This window comes from Vicugna pacos, chromosome 3, assembly GCF_048564905.1.
Source record: "Vicugna pacos chromosome 3, VicPac4, whole genome shotgun sequence".
Taxonomy (NCBI): domain Eukaryota; kingdom Metazoa; phylum Chordata; class Mammalia; order Artiodactyla; family Camelidae; genus Vicugna; species Vicugna pacos.
In genome coordinates this window covers 44587651-44615629 of record NC_132989.1, presented here as the reverse complement: position 1 = coordinate 44615629, position 27979 = coordinate 44587651, and the positions used below count along the sequence as shown (strand labels likewise).

General features: G+C 34.6%; 1 protein-coding gene and 1 long non-coding RNA gene across 2 annotated transcripts in view; both read left to right on the top strand.

The window, feature by feature from the left end:
• Nucleotides 1-19491, top strand: part of WDR36 (WD repeat domain 36) — a 38804-nt gene extending 19313 nt beyond the window's left edge. The window contains exons 13-23 of the mRNA XM_072958283.1: nucleotides 962-1076; nucleotides 1542-1707; nucleotides 2172-2280; nucleotides 4077-4156; nucleotides 9507-9614; nucleotides 11701-11798; nucleotides 12193-12338; nucleotides 14718-14837; nucleotides 15021-15102; nucleotides 16404-16591; nucleotides 17542-19491. Of these exons, the coding sequence (XP_072814384.1) occupies nucleotides 962-1076; nucleotides 1542-1707; nucleotides 2172-2280; nucleotides 4077-4156; nucleotides 9507-9614; nucleotides 11701-11798; nucleotides 12193-12338; nucleotides 14718-14837; nucleotides 15021-15102; nucleotides 16404-16591; nucleotides 17542-17691 (1362 nt within the window). The 3' untranslated portion in view covers nucleotides 17692-19491. The remainder of the gene's footprint in view (nucleotides 1-961; nucleotides 1077-1541; nucleotides 1708-2171; nucleotides 2281-4076; nucleotides 4157-9506; nucleotides 9615-11700; nucleotides 11799-12192; nucleotides 12339-14717; nucleotides 14838-15020; nucleotides 15103-16403; nucleotides 16592-17541) is intronic.
• Nucleotides 19492-23515: 4024 nt separating this feature from the next.
• LOC140695599 (uncharacterized) overlaps nucleotides 23516-27979 on the top strand; it is a 77126-nt gene continuing 72662 nt past the window's right edge. Inside the window, exons 1-2 of the long non-coding RNA XR_012071251.1 lie at nucleotides 23516-23671; nucleotides 23984-24141. This is a non-coding gene — a long non-coding RNA (uncharacterized lncRNA). The remainder of the gene's footprint in view (nucleotides 23672-23983; nucleotides 24142-27979) is intronic.

Here is a 27979-nt window from a genome sequence, read left to right as displayed (position 1 = left end):
TAACATAGTGTAAACTTTTATGAACTATTCAAAATAGCTAAAATTATGTTTGTTTTCTGTTTAGGAAGATAGAATGCTTTGTAAGAAATAAGCTATGATTATCTAAAAAATATATGTAAGTAGAGCACACTTACATGTGAATTCTATTTAAATATGTCTTGACTCAGTGGTGTGTCAGCTTTAAGCTGCTTTGCACAGTTAAATAGCCTCTATTAAATAATTTCTTGTAGATTTTAGAATTCATCTATTTCATTAGGCATAAATTCAACAGTCTTTTGAATTAACTCTTTGGTGGGTGACATCTGACAGTAGCAGTGAAGGATTTCTCTGGCCATGGCCTACTACATAGTCAGCCTCATGTTTTTAACAGAAGAAAACACATCTTTTTAATACAATATTGCTATGTTAAGTATCAAAATATGAGTTTATTTTACAGAAATGGCTTATAAACTAAATATTTTTCATGTAATATCTTATGTATTTCCTTCCTAATATGTTATAATTAAAATATTTTGGGCTTTTTCATCAGATATCCTAACTAATATGTTTTTAGGTTTATGTCAGCTATAGAAGCAATTACAAAAGTAAGGGAAAGAGAAATTAGGCAATGGAATGCTTTGACTTTAGCATTGTCATGAGTAAATTAAAAATTGAAGGCCAGCTGTTATACCATTCTTCCAGCTTTGTAAGTTTCAGTTGAGTTAACTTTGATTATGTTCTGTTGTCTTGGGTAATAATTTCTGTATACTTAGAGAATGGAGATAGAATCAAGCAGCTGTTTCTTAGATACCCAAATATAATTACATTATGTTTAAGAAAATTAATGAAGCAGTTTGTTTATTGTGCTCTTTTGGAAAATGATGTAATTAGTAGATTAAAAAAATACTTTGCAAGGCATAAAGTACGGTAAAAATGTTAGCTATTTTTTGTGTCCTTTGTGTTTAAATTTTTTTTCCCTAAGGCCGTGGATATAACTTCTTGTGGAAACTTTGCTGTAATTGGTCTCTCATCAGGAACTGTAGATGTATATAACATGCAGTCTGGTATACATCGAGGAAGATTTGGCAAGGATCAAGGTATTGAATTTTTTTTCCTTATTTTTTAAAAAAGTAATACAGATAGATATAAGGCTAATAACAGTTGCTGGCATTTATTAAATTCTTGTGTGCTTGCCATTTTGCTAAACTTGTAGATGGGTTATGGTCACCCCTATGTGGCAGATACTGCCACTATACCTATTATAATCACCATGTTGAACTATTCAAACAGAATGAAGTCATAGTTGTATTAGGGGAAAGTGGATGTTACAGAAATTAACGTTTTTGTTGAAACCTACATGGCACCAATCTGATAGATTTTCTTATTACTGAAGCATTGTAATAACCTTCCCTCTGCCCCCTAAAATCCAGATTAATTTAAAAACTTCAGGAGAGTTTAATAGTGGGAACTTAGATACTTAAATAAAGGAATCACTTTTTGTGTAGTTTTCAGAGAGGAAATGCCAGTTCTTACTGTTTTTTCCTTTCACATATGCTTTAAAGCCCATAAAGGATCTGTTAGAGGTGTTGCAGTGGATGGATTAAACCAGTTGACAATTACAACTGGTAGTGAAGGATTACTCAAGTTCTGGAACTTTAAAAACAAAGTTTTAATTCATTCTGTGAGCCTTGATTCATCTCCAAATATGATGCTGCTACATAGAGACAGGTAAAGTTTTTCTTTTGATGACAATGGACTTTCTTCTTGATGTTTTTGGTAAAAGTTCTTAATTTAAATAAAGAAAATTGAAACCCTGAACAACACAGGTTTGAACTGTGCAGGTCCACTTATACACAAATTTCTTTCACTAAACACTCACTGTAGCACCACATGATCCGCAGTTGGCTGAATCTGCAGATGCAGAACCATGGACATGGAAGGCCAACTGTAAAGGTATACACAGATTTTTGACTGCACAGAGGCCTCAGTGCGCTAATCCTCATGTTCAGTGGTTAACTGTACATAATTTACCAAGTGGGGAAACCAGACTTTTCATAGAAAAGAATAGCATTTTGCTTAATTTCCCTCAAAGTTATACTTCATTAATAAAATTTAAATGACTGTGAGATTTTAGTTCAAGGTTTTTTTATTTGTTTGCTTGTTTATTAAAACTGGTGCATTTATCTTGCTAGTGGCATTCTGGGACTTGCCTTGGATGACTTCTCCATTAGTGTTTTGGACATAGAAACTAGGAAGATTGTCAGAGAGTTTTCTGGACACCAAGGTCAAATAAATGACATGGTAAAACAAACTTTAAATGTTTAAACAAAACTTGATTCCTTTCTTTTTTCTGTTTATGCTAAAAATGTTCAAATAATTGAAACTTATTTTTTTAATAGCATTAAACTCATCCTATGAGGAGATGTTCAAAATAAATAACTTGGAGGCTAATTTTCTAAGAAGAGACTTTTAAAGAAAATGTAGAATTAAAAGAAGTTTAATATTTCTCAGGAAGTTAATCCCATTAGATTAAAGTATAAATCCCAGAGTTCATTTTTCTCTCTTAAACTCTAAATAAGGTCAAATATACTTTAGAGAATGAATGATTCATTGAAACATAAGTATATCATTTTTGACTTAATATTAAACTAGGCTGAGAGAATTCATTTCTGTTTTTCTACATGCATAGTGAATTAATGGTAGGAGACCTGGAATATCTGATACCTAGTTTATTCTAGTTTAATATTATTTCTAATATATCTTAACATCAAAAGTGTTTAATTAGTAAAAGTATGTTTTAGTTTACTATTGTGTTCTTATAGTGGGAAATATGGTAAGAAGTACTCTAGTTTAAAAAGTATATGTTGAGAATATTTTAAGTATATATTGTTATTTGCATCAATTGCAGATACCTTGATTTACTTGAAAACAGATTAAAAAAATAAAGTCCTAACTAGTTAGTAGCACTCCCAACAGCTACATTTACTTATCAGTTCTCACATCAAAAGTCTGGGTTTGCAGTGTTTACCCATTTCCTTAAAAATAGGGGTTGGGGGGGATAGTCAAAAATCTGTTGTTCTGCACATAGGAGGTAGGCAGAACTACCCAGCAACAGAATTTGTTGTGACAGCTTCTATAGGAATGGGGGTGGGAGTGGAGTAATTTTGATGAAATAACATTTTTGAAAACATCTGTCAGTGCCAACTTGCTCCTCCTATTTCTTTCCTTTTTAAACTTTACTTTCAGGTTGTGTGTCTGGAGTTTCTCCTAGTTAGTAACAAATTACTCCTGTTCAAGTAAATCTGTGAGCGTTTATAACATGACTTTACCTACCAGAGTAATTTTCCATTCTTATCTGCACTATCCTATAAATTGTACTCTCTGTACCTTAAGATTTGAATTTCCACAGTATCACCATAGCCTGATGACAAAATTGAGTTCATTTATCCCAGTATTATTTGCTAATATGGATGGTTATAATCCTTATGGTGTGTTTAGATTTTGGATGAACAATTTTACTACCATTATAAATCTTGAAGTTTTTCCTTTTGGATCTTTCACATTTGGCCTTACTTAAGAGTCACATGTTACAAGCAACGAGAGCTATTATTTTTCAGTTTTTATCAATAGAAAAGATATAAGTTCTTTATAAGTAGTGTACAGTAGTTTATGAGCAGCTTGTAAGGCATAAGTAGTTTATTATTTAAATTTATATTGAAAATATGATTAACTTCACTATTTTAAGAGAATTTGCATTCTTGTTTTAATCATTTTGGATTCTTAGAAAGCCAGTCTAATTCATAGAGTCTTTTCAAGGAAATATAGCTTTTGTTTCTTTCACAGATACTTAGCTGAAATTAGGCTAGCAAAATATTTCTAATTGAATGTTCTCAGTGGTATATCAGAAATGGTATTTTCTTTTACTTAAGATAAGGTAGTCTAAATTTTACTCAATCAGTTTTTTTTAATGCAACCTGTATTAGTTTTTCATTTCTTGTATTCTTTAAGCTATTAAATATATAGGTCCAAACATACATACATACATACACATATATACAAACATATATATTATATTTGGTTTTTTTTTTAATTTAAAGGCTTTCAGTCCTGATGGTCGTTGGTTAATAAGTGCTTCAATGGATTGCTCTATTAGAACTTGGGACCTTCCATCTGGGTGGTGAGTTTTTTGAATCTCTAACCTCTATCAAAAGTTTTCTTAGTTATTGTCTTTACATGCAACTATTACCTGTAATTAATGGATTATGTACTTTTTGAGTGTGAATATATTTGGGGATTTTTCTAACCTGACTATATTTTATCCTTGGAGTATTTTTGATCTCAAACAGTAGGGAGTAGTGTCATAAAAGATAATAGTGATGAAAATGCAGTCTCTTAGATACTGTGTTTCTACAAAATTGAGATATAGAAGTGAGTTGCATAAATCCTAAAAAAGCTCATTTGGTCTTTTTGATACCCTAAGATAGAGCTCAAACTTTAGGACTATTAACTTTCATTTTGAGTATTTTCTTGTTTTGTTGTTGTTGTATGTATTGGATTTAGTCAAATGGTCAAATCCCTAACTTTGTCTTCTGTATATTATGTATTTTCTGTCTCTAATATAATTCTTGAAATAAGACATTTAGATACCTTAGAGTAATGAAAATTTGTGTCTTAAGATTTGGATTAAACCCAGCAGTGTTCAGCAGTGTCATAGATTAAAACTTTTGCTAGTAAAACAGCACTTGAAGAGAAAACATTTATTCTGTTAAATAATTTGAACAGTGGAGACTTACAGAGAGAGAGTGTACTTGTTGCTAAAAATTATGTAGGCATAGATAGAATTGAAATTGTATCACTTAACACAGAATTGCTTAGATCGAGTTTGAAAGGAGTGATGAGAACAGCAGGAGCATAGCATAAGGAGAGAGATGGCTGAGAGCAGTGAGAAGGACAAGGGTACTTTTTAATCCTCTGAAATATTCCTTAATTAAGCTCTGTCCAATTCTACTCCTCTTCTTTCTCAGGAACTGGATAAGCTCATAGCTGAGAGCAGTTTGACCTTTAGAAAGGAAAAACCCTGATGTACTTATTTCCTTTCAAGTTTGATAGAGGAATGAGGCACAGCTGTCTACACAGCTTGCATACCGAATTTGGAATATGCACAGCAAGAGTGACTCTAATTAAAGAAGAGGCTTTTGCGCACAAATGTGTCTCTTTTTCACTTGAAATAGAGTAAAGCAAAATCTAATTGGTTGACTGTGTCCACTCGCTTCAGAAAGTTCACCTAAAGTTGATACTTCCTTAATTAAAAAAAAAACAAAAAACTTTCTTTCTTTTTCTTAAAGGCACCATCAGAACTGTTGGTTAGTCTGTTGCTCCTTGGACTTTTGCTGTTTTCTAAAAATGAACATTATAATTTGAATTCTTTACAGTAGGAATGTTGTACAAGAAATGGAGTTGATGTAACACCTTTTTCATTTTCCTTTTTAGTAGTTTTAGTTCACATTAGATGGGAGAGTTAGGTTAATGTTGAGTGGTACTAAATTGACAAAATATTTTTTTGAAGTGCTAAGTTTATTTTTGGAATGGAAGAATTAGGATCTGAAAGTAGCATTCAAAGTCACCAACCTTTGACTCAGCATTAGCCTTTTTGCTGAATTTCTTATTTCAGTAAAAAGATGAACAAATTTAAAGCTGACAGGTTTTCAACTCTGGTATCTTATTTTTAGGTGAACACTGAGATAATTTTAAGTGAATACAGAGGCATGAAGCTAGGAGAAACACAAGAGCAAGAAATGAGTCACAGGGATTGTTAAAAGAAAATATAATAATATCTACACTGATTAGACCAAAGTGTATTTTTAATAAAGAAAAAAATAAGTACTTCTTTGGTTAAGATTTGAAGTGGAACAAATGAGAAAGCTTGAAAAGCAGCATCACACAACTGCTGCCGCCTAACTGAAACTAAGCTAAGTTAAAGTGAGCTGCTAGGCACTTTATATGCTCTTATTTTTCATCTTCTGTCAGATCCTTTTAGGTGTAGGTACTCGTCCTGTTTTTAGTCCCATTTACAAATGAGGAAATGGAGGCCTAGAGAAGAGTTAAGTGATTTGCCCAAGGCTGCATAGTTTGTACATGACATTTTGCTGTAATAAGCATATGAGAAGGAAACAGATTTCCCAGTACTTGTGCTATCAGCCTCGCTTGGGTTGTGTCATACGATCTAATGATGAATGGTTTTCTTGATGTAGAAGATAGTAAGGAAGTAAGGATCAGTATTTCATCATACAACCATAGGTAACTGTTGGGTTTTTTGATTCCACCTCTTTTTAAAAACATAAGTGGTATGGCAACCTTTGGAGAGTCCTAGTTTTTTCTTCAGTAAGCAGTTTTATCATTTGCTTAACACTTTAAATACGTAAAGAATGAATATACTCATTACATAGCCTGAAAAGTGAATCTATGTGTGAGTAAACCTTGGGGTGTGGCAACACACCGGTGTATCCATCTGGAATTGTGCCTATCTAAAACAAATTGCATAGGAACTGAGCTGTTTCCAGTGAAGTTTTTTGTTTAAATGCTGAAAATGTTCTTTTGTTTGTAGGATTCTCAGAGAAGCAGAGTTGAAATTTTTTATTCTTGCAATTGTCTGTCATTGCCTACCACTGTTTATTTCTGGTTGCTTTTAATCTTTTAAAAGTTTAGGTTGAACTCTTTCGGGGTGAGAAAAATATAAAATTAAACAGTTTTAATAGAATTTTGCGTTTTGTTCTGTCTCACCCCCCCCCCATGCTTTCTGAGGAACATTACATGAGAATAATTAGAATAGAACATTGTTTTGCATTTCTCACTGAGGCAAAATTTTTCCTTTGTTCTGTTTATTAAAGTTTCCTTTGTAAGGTGATTCCATCATTTTGGACAATATAAACATTGTCTATACTTGTTCAGAATATAATCAGAAGTAACTTAGTGCTACCTGTATATGAAAGGCTCTGTGTTTGAAAATCTGATCCGTTAAAATGGGAATTTTTTTTAATGTTCTCTTAAGAATCCTATAATTTACCTGAGACTTTTCATGTTGTAGGATTAGCAGGAGACTATATGCAGTTTGGTCTGGGATTAAGCCTGCATACTTGTGCTTTATGAACTAATGTGGCAGCGTAAAATGTGCTGTGTATGTGGAAACCATCTTCCTCAATTTGATGCTTTTACATAATGGAAGGCCAGTCTACCCACACATAACAGCTGTGGAAATCAAGTTGCACAATGAATTTGCCAAAATAATTATAGTATCAAGTTAAATAAACTTGCTCAAGCAGTGTATTTCTCTTTATAACAAATAGATTCTTAAACCTGTTAGGGAGCTTCACTCCTCACGTACTTGCACTTTTTAATGAACAAATATTAATTAAGACAAATAAGAAATACATGTAAATTTTTAAAAAATGTATATAGAAATAAAATATGTCTATGAGAGCAAAGAAAATGGTAAGTTCTGAAATGGCTGAGTTTAGGTTTAATCTTCATCATACATTGAGATAATATTTCTGCTCTGGGTTGTTTGGATTAAATGAATTAACATAATTTAACAATCTTTGGTGTGTGTGTACATATATATACACATACATACATAAATAGGTATATATGTATATATATATATAGCAAATATTTCCTTTTCCCCAATTTCCTTGATCCTCAGAAGTGGTTATTCTTGTGAGTTTCCAAAGTAGGTCTGAGCAGAAATCAGACAGATGTATTATTCACCTTTTTTCCCTATGAGTGAGAATTAAACATCAGTCATTGTCTTGAGCACACACACTCTGGTTTGTTTCTAGTGCTCCTAATTTTAGTCTTGTCTTACAATCTTGCATTCATTAGTTAAGGTTTGCATTAATCACGCTGAACAAATTGAGAGAGAGATTTTATCAAGGACAGTCCATTGGAGAGTCTTCATGTTACATTTGAGCTGCTCCATGAATCACCAGTGTAGGCATGCCCTGGGTGTTCACGTGCTTTCAGACTATCAGACTGTTGTACCTTTAGTTTCAGTGGTGATTTTGCTAAGTTTATAGTGATTAAGAGTGCAGGCTGCTTGATGACAGGTCTAGGTCAGTTAATTTCTGTCTTGAGCAAGTTTTCAAATCTTAACTGGGCCTCATTTTTCTGATATGTATACTAAGGGCAGATCTGCCTCATAAGTTTGTGAGACTTAAACTAGTAGGCACTAGTGCTCAGGATACTTCCTAGCACGAAGCACTAAAAACTGTTAACTGCTGTTTTTTTTTTTTTTTTGAATACTTTGTTTTATTTAATGCAGATTCTGAACTTCGGTCATTTTGTCATGACTTCCCATGGATAATGTATTGGCTTCAGTGAATCAAATAGTTTTTAAAACAGTTCTGATTAAAACCAGTATATGCCTCTTAAAGTATACAGAGTATTCACACTCCTACCCAGCCTAAGAAGCCTCTTCTGCAAGATGCCAGTGGTTAGGCCTTTCTCTTTACTCCTTAAACTTGCCTCATTTCACTTCCTGCTGCCACCATCCTGGTTCAGATCTTCATTGCTTTTTAGATGACTACAACCATAATCTCACTGTTCTTCCTGTTCAGATATCTTCTGCTAGCAGGTTTTCTTATGAAAATGAAGATTATACACTATCTGCTCAAAAGCCTGTAGTGACTTTCCATTGATTAAAAAGTAAAAAATTCAGATGTTTGGTATTCAAGACCAGACTGCACTCCTCACTACACAGTTTTCTCTTGCTTTGCCTTCCACATTTCCCTCACCCAGAAAATGCTTCCTTTACCATTGACATCCATTGAACCCCTGTCCATTTGTAAGGCTCATCTCAACACACTGTGTTCTCTGAAAGCCTATTCTGAGTCTCCTACTTGGGTGTGATCATTCCCTAACTTTTCAACCCCTGACTGCAGCATTTTAAAGTTGTAAGACTGGTTTCCATAAGCTGCATTATGGTTGTGCTCTACAGACTGAATTTTCATGTTTCATGTATAGCATGGTTACCTATTTGAAAAACAGGTAAAACTGCTCAAATGTTTTTTTCATTACCATTCTCTTATTCTTATTTACAGCCATTTTATTTTGTTACTTTTATTCCCTACATCTTTTATTATTTTCACTGGATTAACAAAAACAGGAGAATGCTGATAATTTATTCTAAATGTGTGACATCTTTAGAATGGTTTCCAAGCGAGTCTACCAAAATGCCATTCCAGAAAAACAGAGCATTTCCTCCTGTGTTCTCCTGATTGTTGAAACTCTTTTTCCAGTTAATTGGTCTATTTAATGTTCGGGGTCTTTCTCATTAAGGAGATTATTTTCACATAGTAACTTAGTTGACAAAGCTCTTTGTTAATGATGACTTTCTGGTGTTGGTAATTTAAAAGCAAAAACAAAACCAAAAATTTCCTGCATCTCTTATCCTTTGTTCTTTTAGAAAACATATATTTTGTGAATTACATCCTTTTTGATAGATTTCAAATTTTTTTTTATTCTTTTTACAGCCTGATAGACAGCTTTTTGTTGGACTCAGCTCCTCTTAATGTTACTATGTCACCTACTGGAGACTTTCTGGCCACTTCCCATGTGGACCACCTTGGAATTTATTTATGGTAAGTTCTTTCATACAGTTCTCTTTTGGGTAAGAAGTTGAAGAAAGATGATATTATCAAACAGTCATAGTTGTTAACATTGCCTTTTTTTTTTTTTTATGAAGTGGAAATGTCACATAGTTAACACTGGTCAGAATGTCCATTATCAAAAAGTCTACAAAAAATAAATGCTAGAGAGGGTGTTGAGAAAAGGTAACCCTCCTGCACTGTTGGTGGGAATGTAAAATGGTACAGCCACTGTGAAGAACAGGATAGAGGTTACTTAAAAATCTAAAAGTAGACTTACTGTATGATCCAGCAATCCCACTCCTGGGCATATATTGAGAAAACTCCAATTCAAAAAGATACATGCACCCAACATTCATAGCAGCACTGTTTACAATAGCCAAGATACAGAAGCAATTTAAATGTCCATCAACAGGTAAATGGATAAAGAAGATACATATATATGCCATACAGTATTACTCAGCCATAAAAGCAATGAAATAATGCTGTTTACAGCACATGAGTGGACCTAGAGATTATCATTTTGATTGAAATAAGTCAGGCAAAGAAAGACAAATATCATATGGTATCACTTATATATGGAATCAAAAAAACGATATAAATGAAATAATATTTACAGACCAGTAATACACTCACAGACATAGAAAGCAATCTATGGTTACCAAAGGGGAAGTGGGGAGGGATAAATTAGCAGTTTGGGATTAATACAATACACACTACTATATATAAAATAAATAAGCAACCAGGACCTACTTTGTAGCCCAGGGAACTATATTCAGTATCTTATAATAACCTATAATGGAAAAAAATCTGAAAAAGAATACATATATATATATATAACAGAATCGCGTTGCTGTACACCTGAAACTAACATAACATTTTAAATCAACTATACTTGAATAAAAAAAAAAATGTTAGAAAAATGTTAGAAAAGGGATATCCCCAGCTGGGCTGGTCTTCCTGCCAATACTCCAAACCCGTTTATGACCTTGGCCAGTCACCTCTGAACTTTAGCCTACTTTATCTATAAAATAAGTTGTGGGCAAAATGCTTTCTAAGATTCTTTTTAGTTGCTTTTCATAACTTTTCATAACCATGTAAAGATATTTATGGTGGTCTTCAAGCTCCACTGTCATGAACATGTAAGAGTTCAAAATAAATCGTCCATTATCTGGGCCTAGAAAAATATTTATCTATTTTCTGAGTTCAGATGTCTAATTTTTTTTAACTCTTACTGAGGAAGAGAGAAAAATGAATTCCTTTTCTGATTACAAAATTCTATAATTAGCTTTTTAGGGTATGAAAGTAAAGTCAGTGTACAATAGGCATTGTGTCTCTAGCCACCTTAATAAGCAAAATGGAATATCTCCTGGAATCTATTAACCTTAAACAATCAAGACAAGAATGATAGCTGTGGTACCTCAGCAGCAAGGGTGTATAGTGTAGCTAGTAATATAACTCAGAACCTGATACTACCAATTTTTATTTTCCATTCCAGATTCATTATGTGTACGAAAGAGAATCTGATTAGCCCACCTTAAGACAGGTGTCCACATCTTAATTAGTCGTCCAAGGCCATGGTACAGGATCAGGTAGCAGAAACGTGGCCACTTAGAGGACCATTCTAGAGGAGGGGAAATCCATGACTGTTCAGCAGACCCAAGGATCTGATCAGCATATTCTCTCCCTGATTTAACTCTCTAAGTCCATCTTTCCTTCAGTTATAATTTCTTTATATGAAGGTTGCCATTTGTCAAAGCAGTATGAATATGTGGATGTTACATTACCTTATGAAAGTGTTATCTACTGCTCATCTCTCAAATAAGTACTTTTTTGTGCTACATTAAAAATAAAGACTCTGTTAATAATGTTTATGCACAGCTTTCTTGTGATGTCATCTGACATGAACCAAAGCATTTTCAAATTAATACTATCTATTTTTGATATTTTTTTAAATTTACAAGTCATGAGAATCTGTAGCCAAATTCAAGATTGTGGAAATTATTACCAGTAACTGAGTTTTTCTGAAAAAAACTATTTTTATAATTTTTAAAACATTGCTTATGTTTTTATTTCTCAGGTCCAATATTTCCCTATATTCAGTTGTTTCTTTACGGCCACTTCCCATTGATTATGTTCCTACAGTAGTGATGCTTCCTGGTACTTGTCAAAGCCAAGGTAATCACAAAATGGCAAAGTAATTTTTGAAATGTTATACAGTAAACCTAATTCAGGATATTGCTCCTGAAAGCAAAATTCAGTGCATTCAAAGTATTTTTTAGCTTATGAAATATTTGGCATGACTTCATGAATTTATGCAAAAATGTAATCAATGTGGTATTCACAAGATATCAAATAGTATGCCAGAGGAGAAATGTCCTGAGTCTGGTGATGAGAATTGTAGTTAATATGAGAAAATAAGGAAATGAACTAAATATATAGAAAGAATTTACAGGGCTATACTGAGTGAACATGTTATGAAATATATGGGTTTAGGATGAATAAGTTGCTTTTATGTGATAAACTCTCATTCAGCATTAATTTGTTTTACCTGAAAATTTTTTCTTTTAAGATGTAGAGTTATCAGAAGAAACCATAGAACCAAGTGATGAAATGATAGAGTATGACTCCCCAGAACAGCTGAATGAGCAGTTGGTGACTCTTTCACTCCTTCCTGAATCCCGGTGGAAAAACCTTCTTAATCTTGATATTATTAAGGTAATACAATAGTACACTTAATATTGGCCCCTAAAGACACATTCCAGAAGCATTAGTAGGTAAAGTTTCCCTTACTTTGAAGGCTTTAGGAGGAGAAGTTAATGCCTAAGGTAGTCAGGAGAACACCATTTAGCTGAATGCTGTTCAATCCAGTGTGATCAATCATCACAAGATTTTTTCTCTCTCTATATGTGGACTTTGAGAGCACTCAGTAGACCTTTGGGTACAGCAAAAGTACAGCCTGTAGCTACAGAGCCATTAGAAATTAGATGTGTTAAGCCCAGCCTAATAAATTACTTGTTTAACTTATGAAGCAAGAAAAAAAATTGCTGCCATAATGTGTGATGTTTCTGTTGCTAGGCATTTGGGGACTAGAAGACTTTTTATTGGTCTTTTTAAAATTACATTTCAGTCACCCTTTATCATACCACACTCCCTCCTCTGTTGGCTACAAGATTTTCTGTGTTGGCCCCAGGCACACAAGTTAAGATGTACTAGATACTAGTTAATGTCCTGAGACAATAGCAGTGAAAAAAGGCTAGCCCCTTTGTCCTTGAGGAGTTTACAATTTCACATGAAAAATGGATAATTATAATTATGGCATAAATTAGTGTTTTTTGAACCATGTCTCTTGACCCCTATTTGTGAGTAGCAGAAACAATTGAAAGGAATAGACAAGAGTAGAAAATTTCAGAGAATATCTTCTGATAATAAGGGTGAGTGTTGTTTTATGAAACTTGATTTAGCTAGATATACACATATACACATTCACTAGGGGTTTATTATGTGCTAAGTCACGTTACGGGCTAGCATTTTTATAAAAATTGTAAGGAACACTGACATACGTAACTACGACAAGATGTGTTAAGTATTTTTGTAACTAGTAACTTAGCACCAGAAAAAATACGTGTGTCTTGGGTAAGAAAAAGAGGGAAGTTTTCACATGTTAATTTTACTCACAGAAATTTAAAAGTGCTTTTTTACTTACTCACTTTCTGAGAGATTGGGCATCAGCATAAAGGTATGTTGTCTAGGAGCATAGTTACGAAATCTCTCTATTATATTTTGTAGTCCATCAGCTGTAAAGAGAGTACTTTATGGAGTAGCTTAAAAACAATTCATTTAAAAGTATGGGTAGGTGAGTGTGAGGGAGCAATCAGAATAATGCCCAATTAACTGAGCCAAATTTGGGGACCACTCTGCCTTTTGCTAACATACAGTTTGTTCTGCGTAAAAATATAGAAACCTTAGTGAATGATCTTTATAAGGGAGATATGCTAACACCTCTGATATTTTTATTTCCTTCGGAATGAAAGAAGTTAGAATTTTTATATTTGTCCCATGCGTAACTTTTCTACTTTTGGTTTTATGAAAAGAAAGGAGCTTCTCTAAAGCCTTTTGCTTTTATTTACAAAACTCAGTGACTGCCTTCTGAGTTAGAAGGGTAACTGTGACTCTAGCTATAGTTTCTACCATCCCAAAGAAAGCCTGTGCTTACATTGTAATTGGCAGTACTTTGTCCTGCTTTCGTGTAGTAACTTTTATGCTGTGCCTCCATGCGGCCACAAGTATCCCGGCTTTCTTTCAAAAAGCAAATCTCTGTAGAGTTCCTAAAGAATGGAAGAGATAGCGTAAGTAAACTTGTGAGGCTCCTTTATTAGGCAGTTTACCATAGAAAGTCTCTCTTATCAAATACTTCCAAAATAGTGATATGTAACAATGTAGTCAGCAAAACTAAATTCTGTCAGTGTGAATTTCAAGGGAGATTTTCCTGTTAGAATTTTGGTAACACTTGAAATATTTTATAAATGAGTGATAGGATTCTCTTGCTTTTTAAAAACACAAAGTACTAAGGAAAAATAAATAAAAATTCCAACAAAATAGAAGAATTAGAGCCATGCTTCCCAAAATAAAAAAATTTAACCAAATTACTTCTAATGGCAGAGTCTACCTCTGGCTTCAAATTTCTTTTCTTAAAAAATTGTTGAGCATTCATATAAATTTTGCATTCTAGCCCATTTTGTGAAAAGGGTTGTATTTCAATGTAAAGGAAATTCAAAATTACTTGATTGTTATTTCTTCACCTAAATAATCATGTAAATATAATGTTTCAGGAAAATGAGTTCTGTTTGTCTTAGAGCTTCTCCTGAACCCTGTCATTTTCCTTCTGCCTTATCAGCAAGGGTACTGGAGGTCTGCATTAGGAAGCCCAGCTTAAGATGTATTGGTTGGGATTTTATTTTAGTATCTTAATCTGAAGGAGTTTCAATTTTTTTACTTTTGGGAGTTAAAAAATTAAGTTGGAATTAAGTGTTAGAAACTTTTGGCGACATAATTATTTACTAGTCTTTTTTCCTTTTCTCATTTTCTCTCAATTAGAAAAAGAATAAACCAAAGGAACCACCCAAAGTACCCAAATCAGCACCATTTTTTATTCCAACAATTCCTGGCCTTGTACCCAGATATGCTGCACCTGAACAAAATAATGATCCTCAACAGGTAAAAACTAAATTGGAGCATTTTAAGTACATGGGGTGTGTTGTTTTGTGTTGTACATTTGTAGTTCTTAACCAAGACCCAAGTTTACAGACATAGAGGAAATTAATAATAGCTTTTAATTAGAAACTATAATTTTTGTTATATTTGTGGTTTTTGAATAATGTATATTTGTTTTTGTTTAAGTCTAAAGTGGTAAATCTTGGAATTTTGGCTCAAAAATCAGATTTCTGCTTGAAACTTGAAGAAGGACTGGTAGATAATAAATGTAAGTTAAATTATAAAATATTTTTACCAAATATTGTTAGCTTATTTTACTTTATATGAAGAGAAATTGGATGAAATATTAGCAGGTTTCTCAGTAGCTGAAAGTAAAAACCAGAAGGATTGAAATTTTGGTTTTAATTTGAAGTAATTTTAGCTTTGTGTTGTATTAAAGGAGTGACACTAAACTCAGATGATATTGAAATTATATAGTAATCTTTTGAGAACATTTCATTCTTTATGGAAAATTGGATTTTTTTTTTTTGCTTTTGTTTTTACTTACAAATCTGATTTTCAGTATAGTTTGCAATACAGAGGAGACTTTTGTCTTAGGTAATTTCAGATATTACCAAATTATCTCATAAAAAGGCAATTTTAAAATGTATTTATTAAATGTTAATAGATTTAAATTTTGACAGCTACAGTCTAGCTAATAATGATAAACAAGAGCTATGAGCAGTTAACAAAATCACAGCCTGTTTGACTTACCTTCTTAGTTTCTGACCCACATGCTTTTGTTTTCATACCAGTATCACTTGAGTACACATTGGCAGAAGTCAAAGAATGGTACTGATGGATCATTGTAGGTGGTAAAGAATAGCAGGATCATAAAAGGAGTAATATGTTTATGAAGGAACAAAGAAGAAAAACACTATTATTTAGTATGTACCGCAGAGCAGAAAATAAGATGTATTAGACTTTTGTCATTGGTGTTCCTTTTCAAAAAGCTGAAAGCATAATCATTGCCATTGTAATAAAAAAATGCCTCTTATAAAATAGTTGTAAGTATATAGAATACATTTTCATAGGATACGTATGAAATAAGAGTGCTTACCTCTAGGGAAAAGAAGTAGATTTGGAGTGGGAAAGAATAATGTGGAGTCTTTCCCCTCATATATTTCTGTATTGTTAGTGTTTCTTACTGATCATGTGATATTTTCATAATTTTTGTAACAATAGAAAGAAAGAAAAATAAATTTCCCCACCTCATCTTATTCCCAGTGGCAACTGCTGTTAATAACTTGGCATATACCTCTATAGCCTTCTTTTATTTGGATTTATTCTTACTGATTTATGAGCATCTTAAAATGGCTGATGCTTGGCATTAATTAGATTTTCTTTAACAGTCTTAATAGGAAAAAAAGTTAAATTTGTTGTTGTTGTTGTTGCATTTTCAGTAATTTAAGCCACAGGAAATTTCCTGTGCATTTTAAGTACATGTTGCTTGGGGTTTGAAATGAAAACTAGTTTCCTAAATGAAATGATTGTAGGTAATAACTGGATTCTTATTAAAACTTAATGCAGATGAAACTGCTTTTAACCTTCTGAAAGAATTAGGCCCATCTGGAATTGAAACAGAACTGCGAAGTTTGTCTCCGGATTGTGGTGGTTCTATAGAAGATATGAAGAGCTTCTTGAAAATGATCCGGATGATGTTGGAAAGAAAGCGTGATTTTGAGTTAGCCCAGGCATACCTTGCATTGTTTCTAAAGGTAAGTCTCAAATGTAAGACAGAACTTCCCATCTTGCCGTCCTCTAGAGTAATGTCTTATAGAACTTTCTGCAAAGGTGGTAATGTTCCATACTCACACTTGCCACATGTAGCTCCTGAGCACTTGAATTGTGGGTAATTTGACTGAAAAACTGAATTTTTCATTTTATAGAGATGTAATTAATTTAAATAGCTTTCTGTGCCTAGTGACTACCATAATGGATAGCTGGACAGCACAGCAGCTTTTAGTTGTTTTTTGTTGTGTTGTGTTTTGTTTTTAACTCAACACAGTCTTGACTCAGTCTCCTGACTTTTCTGTATCATCCAATTGATCAGTATACTAAACTGTTAACTTAAAGTAGTTACATTTTGTGAAGAGAGAGTCAGGTTTTATGTTTATGTTTTGTTTTGTTTTATTCTTTGTACTGCTGAAATAAAAATATTTACTTCTGTCTTGTTTGAAGGAGTTTCAAATGTTTTGGCAATAACAGAATTGCTTTTATGGTTAATATAATGGAGAACTCATGTTTACTTCAGTAGTATAATGTATTGAAGAAGGTAGATGATGCTGATTTTCAGTGATAGATATGAGTCTTCATTGATCCCATTAATATCTAAAGTGAGTTTTCACTTGATCTATTTATTTTAAATTACTTAAAAAGTAGATACTTAGATGATAGCATGTAGGATAAAAAAATAGGAATACCACATATTGTTTCTATATTCTTCCCAAATTTACCAAGTTTAGTTCCTGAATATAAATTTAATTAAATCTTTAGAAAATAAAGCAAAGGGCCTTTCTGCCGTTAGTTACCGGTGGGTTACAGTGAAAGGAGAAACTTAAAAGAAGCACAGAAAATAGTATTTTCTAAGGTTCCTTGGTAAAAAAAGTTAAATCCAGAATGAAAAAAATTCAGTTTTCTTAAATGAACTATCATTTTTTCTTTTTAGTTACACCTTAAAATGCTTCCTTCAGAGCCAGTACTTCTAGAAGAAATGACAGAGTTGTCATCACAGTTGGAAGAAAACTGGATCCATTTACAATCACTGTTCAATCAAAGCATGTGTGTTTTAAATTATATAAAAAGTGCTTTATTATAAAGAAAAAACTTACGTGACTAAATAAATCAGACTTTTATATTAAAGGGGTTGAGAGTTTAACTCGTACCTTGTTTTCTAAGTCTCAATGTGAAAAGAAAATAAATGCTGGCACTACTGAGTTGTCAGTCATTCTCCACTTTAAATGCTAAATACTTTCCTGAAATAAAATTATACCTGCCTTTTATTTCAAAGATGTAGAGAATCCTCTCTAATGACTTACTTTCTGAATCTCTTCACATCAGTTATGACTTGTTTTTAAATTATCACCAGCTTGTGGGTTTTTTTTTTTGATATCTGTAACATGAGGTGTACTGAGTGTTTCATGTAAAGTATTACTGAATTAAACTGAAGATAAAACTGATACATAATATAGTTGTAAAAGTGCCCTCATGTTACGAGGTAAAAAGGCATGTTTCCTTCCTTAATGGCCTTTGATGAAAACAGGTCATTGACTCTTAGAGCCAGCAGGCGTGTCAGACAGTACAGCCTCTTGAATTGCAGAACAGGAAGCTGCTGTGGTCCGCTTAGGATCTCAGTGACATATCCAGATTTTCTAACACTGCCCTAGTGCTCTCTCTATTGTAACCTTTCTAAAGGAACTTGTTCTTTTATCATGAATATGATGAGAGGCACTTTCACAAGGCAGCTTGCTACAGGACACAGTTGGACAGATACCTAGGATAGGTGAGGGAAATTCCAGATTCCATTGAAGATACCCTTCAAAGGTTTTTCTTCCTCACTGTTGACCTTTTTATTTGGGAAGAAACTACTGACTATACTTTTCTTTCATAACCATTGTGAAACTAGATAGCTTTTCTCATCATCATTGTTTTTGTAATTCAAGGCTTCAGCAATATGTGAGTTAAAAATAAGCAATTTTTAAAAGCACACTGTTCTAAAAACTTTTTTAGTTTTTATACTATACTCAAAAGTAGTGTCATTCATGAAATTCAGCTGGTTGTATTTGAAAGCCAATACCATTCTAATTAGGATGTAGTTTTATAGAATAATCTCCAGAAGGGAGAGTCCTCAGAAGGAGTTGATTAATGATAAGTTTAATCGTCAAAACAGTTTTGTCTATGGTGAAATGTAGAGTTAGTAAACTGTTAAAGAAATAAGTGAGTTTGGTTATGTGCTTTGTTCGTTTAGAAATGTTTATAAACTTAACAGTTATTGACTGAAATGTTAATAATGACTGAAGTTCTAACTTAAACATTAAAAACTGTATTCCCCTACACCCCAAATACTATATTCTAAAGACATGGCTAAATTCAGTATATAATTATGTACCATGTGAATGAAAATTGTAAATACCTAAAACAGTATTAAAAGTTCCAAACTGAAATTGTATTGCTATGATAAATCTTGAACTTTCTTTTTCAGATGAGAATACAGGAGTTGAGTGTATTGTTTTTATTGGTGGTATCTTTAAATACTATTAAAGCATCATTTTGGCAGGTAATCTTCCAGAACATTTTCTGTATATTTGCCATCAAGGAAGGGTGGGAGAAAGAAAAACAAAGGTTATGTGTTGTGTGTATAATTTTTCTTAAAATGTATCAATCCGTACTGCTTTTTCTTTACATTTTAAATTACAAATGTAGTATGACTGCATTTTACTTGTAAAAACATCAAAGACAAGTCTATGTTTGATAATCACCTTCAATCCCAGTAACTTCCCTTGAAGTAGCAGTTGTTAACTTTCCATCTAGACCTTTTTCTGTGAATGTATATACATGTTATATATAGCTACAGGAAATAAACTATTGCTTCCGTTTTTACATAAATATATGAATGTCATTCTGCAACTTTTCTACTTGGTTTATTTATTTGCGTATTTCTCCTAATCTCACCTATTTACTTTTGTATAGTGTTCCACATTAGCTTACAATGGACACTAGGGTAGTTCCTCCGCCCTTTTTTCTCTTTACAAACAGTGCTGAAGGAATATCATCCTGCATGACTCTTTATGTGTATGTAAGGATTTCTCTGGAATATGCTTAAGCTTTGAACAGCTGGGACAGTTAGGCAGTTTTAAAGAGATACTTCAGTTGGCTTCCAAAATGGCTATCAATTTAAAGATTCTCCTCAGCAGTGAATGAGTACTTGCTTCCCATATCCTTGAGGACATTCAATTTTTAGATTAAAAATTTTACTTAACTTAATGGGTGAAAAATTATCATTTTCATTGTTTATATTAAAAAGATCTGACACTAGTGAGGATGGGTATCTTTTCATATATTTATTTTAGATTGTTCTTGTATTTCATGTGTGAATTGCCCTTTGCCAATACTGCTTATTTTTCTGTTGTATGATTTGTCTTTTGGATTTGTTAAAGAGTTTTTCATATAGTTTAGATAGATATTAATATTGTATATCTGCTACAGTGTTTTCTCCCAGTTGGTCACTTGTGTTTACTTTTGCTGTCTCTTTTAAATAGATATTTTATACTTATGTATAGTCAAATTGATAAGTATTTTATGACTTATTTCAAAATATAGAGCATATTTTGTAATTTTTTCTAAGCTAATTACCATATATGTCTCCAGACTCCATCTGGAATTTATTTTTGTGAAGACTGTAATAAGGTACAGAGCTACTTTTATTCAAAAGTCCAAAAACCATTTATTGAAGTCCATTCTTACTCATTTGGAATGCTATTTTATCATGTGCTAAATTCTTTAATTGAGATATTTTATATTCCTAATAATATATCACTTAGAGTATAGTTTTCTGCTGTTGTCAGAGATGGTGGGGGAAAAACATTCCTAATGTTTTCAAAAACTTGTCTGTTGGTGAGCAGACATTCTTTTTGAAGTTTTGATTTTAGTTGCATTAAATTTATCATATGGATTTGAAGAGAATTACAGTTGACCTTTAAACAAGCAAGGAGTTAGGGGTGCTAACCTACCGCACAATTGAAATCTGTGTAGAATTTATAGTTGGCTCTCCATATCCGTCATTCCTCCATATCCTTGGTTCTGCATCTGTGAATTCAACTAACTGCAGATTGTGTAGTATTTCTCTTCAGGAGCAATCTATGTCTTCATTAAACCAGATGTAGGCTTCTCTTGGTTTCATAAAATTTCTTTATATGATCATATATTTTTCAACAGATTTATTTCTGGGGATTTTATTTTCATTGTTATAATGAAATACATCTTTTTTCTAATGTATTTTATAATTGGTTATTGTCATGGTAAAAGCAATTTGATTTTTATATGCTGATCTATTATGATACTGCAGAACTCTTAAAACTTTGTTAATATAGTCTGAGAAAATCCAAGAGAATCCCATCTTCTGCAATTGATGAGCCTTTATTTTCTATCCAATATTCATATTTCACTTATTTGTTTTTAGTTAGGATTGCTTTAGCAATATGGCAAAGAATGTTGGGTACTAGCAGTGCTTAGCAAAAATTTGTGTTGTTACTGACTTTAGTAGAAACGCTTTTAATGTTCTACCATTAAGGATAGTCTGAATTTCTGGTAGATATCCTTGGTTAAGTTCTATTTTATTACCAATTTGCTACTTGAAAAATTTAAACTAGAGGTAGGTATAGAATTTTATCAAGTGATTTTTTCCAGCATATATTAGAAAATCAGTATCTTTGATGTAATTTAGTGAATTTTATTCAAAGATTTGTAACATAGAATCATATTTTCATTTCTGGAATACCAACTTTTTATAAGGGAGATGAAATTGGTACATTTGCCTGTTTCATGGAATTTCATCTACCCCTGATATATTTTTAAACTTGTCTAAAGGGGAAAAAAATGTCTTCCATAAGGTCTTTATTACATGGTGATTTTTACCTACTTAATTTTTTCTATAGTTACTGAACTAATTGGATATTCTTTCTCTTCTCAAGTCATTGTTGCTAAATTGTATTTTCCTTACAAATTATGGCTTTAATCTAGATTTTGAAATTTATTAGTGTAAGTTATATAGGATCATGCCTTTTTATTAATTGCTAGGTTGCAAGTGACTGAAACCTAATTCAAATATGTGAGTCTGCAAAGTCCAGGGATAAAAATTGGCTTTACCTACTGCTGGATCTATGAGTTCCACAGGAATTAGTCATTCTCTCCATCTCTCCTTTTTGCTCTCCTAATTAATGGTTAACTGTTCAGTCAAGATCTCTCCTCATTCCCTGATTTATCAGGTATTTATTGAGGACTTAGTATGTGTCAGGATTTTATTTGTGATGGGAACATAAGTGATTAAAACTTGCAATACAGATGCCAGTGGCTCTGAATTTATATATTTTCCCCTTAAACTAATTAGAAAGTGATTATCTTTAAACAAATCTTGAAATAGAATCTCAGTGAGCCTACTTAAACTTTGAATCATAGAGGGTAATTGTATGGTAACATATTTAGGCAGAGGGAGAGGCCTGTGACAGTTCACAGTTTTCCATGACTGTGGATGCCATTTGAAGAGTTCTGAACTTTCCACCTGCTTCCTGAGGGGAACGAGGGAGAGAGCTTAGAGTATAGTGTCCACAGGCTGGTTATAGAGACACTGTGACAAAGTGAGCCAGGACCCCATAGCCATGTGTGGCAGCACCATCCTCACCCAGGGCCCAATTGGAAGGCTAGCTGAGACTTAGAGCACAGGCTAAATGCATGGTGGTGGGTGGAGGGAGGAGGTGGGGAGGATCCGCCAACACAGAAGGCTTTTCCTTTACCCACATGCCATCCACGGAGAGGTGAACTACTGAGAAGAAAAATAGCTGTAGTAGGAAATCTGAACATAAAATTTCACTAAACATTTATTTACAGGAACCTAAACTAATATAAAAGGGACTGAGGTACTTTTGGTAAATTTGTTTCCCCGGACTCCTCTGGAATCCAGTGGTATGAGGGTTTAGGATGAAATTGAGTCCGTTATATAAAGAATTCTGTGGGTATTTTTTTTTTCCGTGTCTGTACTGTAGGCTGAATTTCCAATTCCAATTATGCTAGTTTCCAATTCCAGCTGGATTCTAAATGTCTCTAAAGAAGTACATAAAATATTCAGTATTAGGTTTCATCTTCATTTTTCAAAAAAGTGGTTTATCTACACCACAGACACGCAGATAACAATGAGTTAATGTTCATGGAAAAACAAGGATGGCATAAATATTAGACAAATAATTTTTAGCAATGTCTTTTACAGCCAGGAATGCATATTCAAATCAAAATTTTTTCCGTTTTAATTTTTCCCACTATATCTGACTAATCAATCTTTACAACGTATTCATTTTGGCTCTTTTTCTCTATCTGAACTTTTCAAGTCTGGCTTCAGTCCCATAACTCTGGCCTTGTTTCCTCACTGCTGGCCACACTCTGCTCTCTAAAGATTATGCAAGCGCAGTGGCCTAATTAGTGGCGGGTGCGTGGATTTTTCCAGCCTGGGTTCACCTGACCATGTGGATTGAGTCTCTAAGAAGTATAAAATACCAAAAGGTGATCGCGTCCCCATCCAGCACAGTGTTTCGCTCCTTCCTTGCATCATTGACTTACTCATTCTGTCTCATCAGATCCTACTTCCCGAGCACCTACGCAGTCTCAGGCGCTGTTTCACGCTCTTGAGAAAACAAAACATAGAAGGACTCGTCCTTGTTTGGTTTTAACTCATTCTTTCGTATTCTTTTGGTTGGCCATTTAACTTTACTCTCTTTCAGTGCAATGATCTGACCCTTCACACTTAGCTAAACGAGCGCCTGGAGCTTGCTTCCGAGTGCGGAGCGCGCGTGCGTGCGTGCGTGTGCGTGTGCGTGTGCGGACAGACGGTCTCTGGGAGCTTCCAAAAGTGCGCGACACCTGCGTGAGAGAGTACGATGTTGGGGGACGCCTGCTGCTGCTCTTTTTTTTTTTTTTAACAAAGGATTTGATTACAACTTAGAAAACCAATGCGTATGAAGAGATAAAATGGGGGTGGGGAGCTACTCTTTTTTTCTCAGAAGACACCACCTCTTGGTTCTTGTAGGAAACGGGTTAGTACGAGATGGCCAAATGTGGAGAGGCTTGGACGAGGAATCGGCCGGGCCCTGCCTGTTAGGCCTGGTGGATGTGAGGGCCACTCCCCCGGAGGCTGGGTGCTAGTGTTAGCTCTGGGCGCCTTGGACACGGGCTGGCCCGAAGGGAAGGTGGAGGCAGGAGGCGGGGTGAGTTGTCCGCGTCTTGCTGCTGAGGTGGCAAGGACGTGAGGTGAAGAGCTCAGCACGAGCGCGACCGTGACGGGTGAGGAAATAGATGCCTGTGGAGACCGTGTGCTTCCCTCAGTCCATCCCGTTTCCTTTCCTCAGTGGTTCATTCAGCATCCTGTGCGGGGTGCAACAAGGTGTGGAAATACCGACACAAATGAGATAAAGTGCCTGACCCCCAACTCCAGGAGTTTAGCCACACAGGAGGAGAGCATCTGCCTCTGTGGAGAAGAGGACACTGCCAGGAGCTCAGAAGAAAGGTGGGTGACGGGGTGCGCGTGTGGAGGCGTGGAGGAGAGGGAGAGAGAATTCAGACCAAGGGGAAGTGAAAAAGTCAGTGGAAAGACAACGGTGGCTAAATCCATGCTACTTGTCTCTAGGGAGTGTGGAGGCCAGCTCTTCTTGAACTGGATATAATGGAAATTTTAACTTTTCTGCAGTGTTTTATGTATTTGTATCTGAAATTAGACAAAATAGGATACAGTGTTAACTGTTAATTCTCGGTATTGCTATATGTACATTTCAGTACTCTTTATATTTAGTTTTTTTTTTTACTCTATTTTCCCTTTTTTCACTCTTTTCATCTAGTTTTTTTTTCCTTTTTGGGGTTCTTTTTGTTTGTTTTGGGGGTCAGTAATTAGGTTTATTTATTTATTTAATGGAGGTACTAGGGATTGAACCCAACACCTCATGTATGCTAAGCATGTGCTCTGCCACTGAGCTATACCCACCCCCCTCATCTAGTTTTTCAAATAAAATTTATTTGTATATATCTTACTATCCATCCATTCACACATACATCCTATTATGTACATATATCCTATGTGGCTGGCCAGAATTTCGCTTCCTCCTAGAAGGCAACCCCTGGAGTTACAATTGTGGTTGCTGCTGGAATCACTGGACCTTCCCACAAACCTCCAAACTTGACATGCCCACAACTCGCTTGGGGATGCAAGTCCCTAGCATTGGCTTTTTGACAGGTGCTGATAATCTCCAGGTCCCATCTTCTCTTCACACTTGGCTGACATGAGCTGGGATGTAGGAAAGCCATGTAAGTGGCCATGACTCACCTGGCACTGGGCTGAGCCTGGAGCTCAGGAAGTGGTGGGAAGGGCAACTGGCAAAACAGATCCTCACCTAAATGGTGTGGTACGTGCCTGAAGTTTCTCAGAAAGCTTGAGGAATATTGGGGTGGAGAGTTTTACTCACCTTCAGTGATAAGCAGATATAACCCACTTGATTCTTCATGAACTAAGTGGCAAAGAGAGGCAGTATCACATTAGCTTATCTCTTTACCCTTTACCAGAGCCCACAGAGGGAAATTACCATTCTTCCTGCTGGAAAATGACAATCACTCAACAAATATACCACACCTTGTGTCACTTGAAACCAATTTTATCTTTGAAAAAAATATTAATCCTTAAAAAATTTTGTTCTTTTTTTAAACAATAGGCCTTTTTTCTTATAGTTCTTATGTAGCAAAATCCTTGAACAAATAGCATTTCCTGGAGACATTTAGGGTCATATGGGAAAGTGTCTCTCACTATTTTCCCTCCTCTTTAAAGTACTCAGCTCGGTTGGTTTTCTCCTCTTTTGTCACCATGGTAGTCATATTTCCATGGCTCTGCCTCTGTTTGTGCTATCACCTTCAGCTGACAAACTTGGTATAAAGTCCATTTCAATGTTGTGCACACAACAGGTATTCAGTAAATACTCAATTCCATGGTTTTCATAGAGTCATACAGTGTTCTCTGGGGGTTCCTGAAATTCTTTCAGAAAGTCAGCAAAATGTGAAAAAACATTTTCATAATAAGACTCAGAAGTTATTTGACTCTTTGATCTCACTATGTCAAATATTGGAAATATTAATAAATATAACTATATAACCAAAGCTTGGTGGAGCCCTGAGACCAAAAATGCTGAGAATTACTGCCCTAATTGATTGGTTAAAGAAATACATAACCTTCAAGAGGTGTTGGCATATACTATGCAATACCAGTGCTCATATCTGAAAATGCCTAAAACCTAATGTTCCAAGAGTATGAATCAGTACTTTTACATCCTCCCAGAGAGCCAGTAGGGTCAGGGCAGCCTCAGGTTTTGAGACCCCATTCAACATCAGATTTAGTTGGAATCAGTGGTCTGTTGAGTTCGGTGAGGACTAAATGGCAAACTTTAGGCCAAGACAATGAAGTGATAAATAAAGAGTGCTTATTAAATTGTTAAGATAATGAAATGTATCAATCTAGGTGTTTAGAATCAGTTTCAGCTATTTTCAGCAAGAAAAAATTATTAAAGACCATTAGGAATCTTTCCAAATCTTTTGTGGCCTGTGTGGCTAAGAGTGATGTCCAGGTCACCCCAAGTCCCTTGCATGGCCAGCCTTGGGCGTTGGATATCTCTGATACCTCTGAAGGCTGGGGATCTTGGCCAACACTCCCCTTGGAACAGCTTGTGCACAGTACCTCCTCCACTGCAATGACTTACAATTCACATTGTCATGTGGGTGCATCCATTTGGAACAGTCTAAGGCTCATGGCTGTACCCAAATCACAAGGGAGGCCAACAGAGTGAGGTTCTAGATTCTTTGTTGAGGATGCAGAGACTTTAAGTGGGAAATTCTCCAAACCTAGGAAGAGTGTTCAGAAGGTATTTGGAGTGAAAAAGCAGGAGATATATATATCCCTGTAGTTCTTTCCTTGGCTGTTCAGCACACACCATTCTTCCATACTTAAGGTTCCCAGCAACAATAATAAAATACTATCTTTCATACAAATAAAAACACACTCTTTCCCTTAAATGGAGAAACAATTCTCTATCAGTTAAAAATAATTTGAGGATTAAGTAACAAAGTCCCAACTAACCATGATTAGAACAAATGGGGACTTATTTTTCTCATACGTCAAGAAATCTAGAGGTAGGCATTTATTCACATTGGTTAAATTATTTAAAGGTGCTGTAAAGGACATAGGGTTTTTTCCCTCTGGTTTTTATTTTGTATGATGGGAGCAAGGTTCCTCATGCCTGTCATTTTGTGGTCTCAAGATGGTTGCCAGCAACTGTAGACATCAGACTTTGTAAAATCTTTCCAAGAAGGAAAGAAGGAAGAGAAGCAAAATTATTTATCCTTCTGAGGCTTTGTTCTTTTAATAGGAAAGACCACTAATCACCACCTAAACAGATTCTCCTTAAGTGTCACTGGACAGAACTGGCTCACAGAACTACCACTTGGCCAGTCACTGATCAAGAGAAATGACTAACTTAGATCAAACATAATTTATACCCCAGGGCTGAGAAAGAGAGCAAAGGACACTATCTAAACATGAAACTGGGATGCTGTTAGGAAGGAAGAAATGGCAGACATTGCTGTAACATTGGCAGTGGACACTGTCTTTGGTTCATAATACCAAAGACAAAAACTACATCATTTGTGGTTTACTGGAAATTGTTTTTATTGAATTATGGGTTAAATATGATTTAAATGAAAGAAATTTGGTGTATATATAACAGTAGTCAAATATTTTAGTATGAAGTGAAAGTGAATGGATATTAAGGAATGAAACTCATCCACATAGTTCAGTATTCTGACGTGTGAGACTGGCTCTTTCTTTCTGAGTAGCTATGAGTGATGAACACAACTCTTCTCAGATTGGCAGCAGTATGGTTCTTAGAAAATAATCCAGAAGGTAAGATTTAAAGCCAAAAGTGACATTTGTAACAAGGTGTGACCCTGTTCTCCTGTATAAATTTGCTTTTTAATAGCTGACTAAATTCCAGGCTTCCTTCAACTAAAGGGCTGGTATCAGATGGTCTTGTTGCTCTCAAGTGACCCACTATCCTCGGGTCCTCACGTTGCAGTGTCAGTATAAACATAGTATCTGCTCACAGAGTTGTTTTTTTGAGGTTTATTGAGGTATAATTGATATAAAAAGTTACATACATATAATGTATACGTCTCGATGAGTTGGGGCACATGCATAAACCCATGATAGCATAGCCACACCTTGGCTGGGTCAGAGTGCCCTCTGCTGATTCTTGGAGGCCTGTGCTTATTCAGCATGAAGAACTTAAAGCAGTCTCACTCAGGTCTAGTCCAGT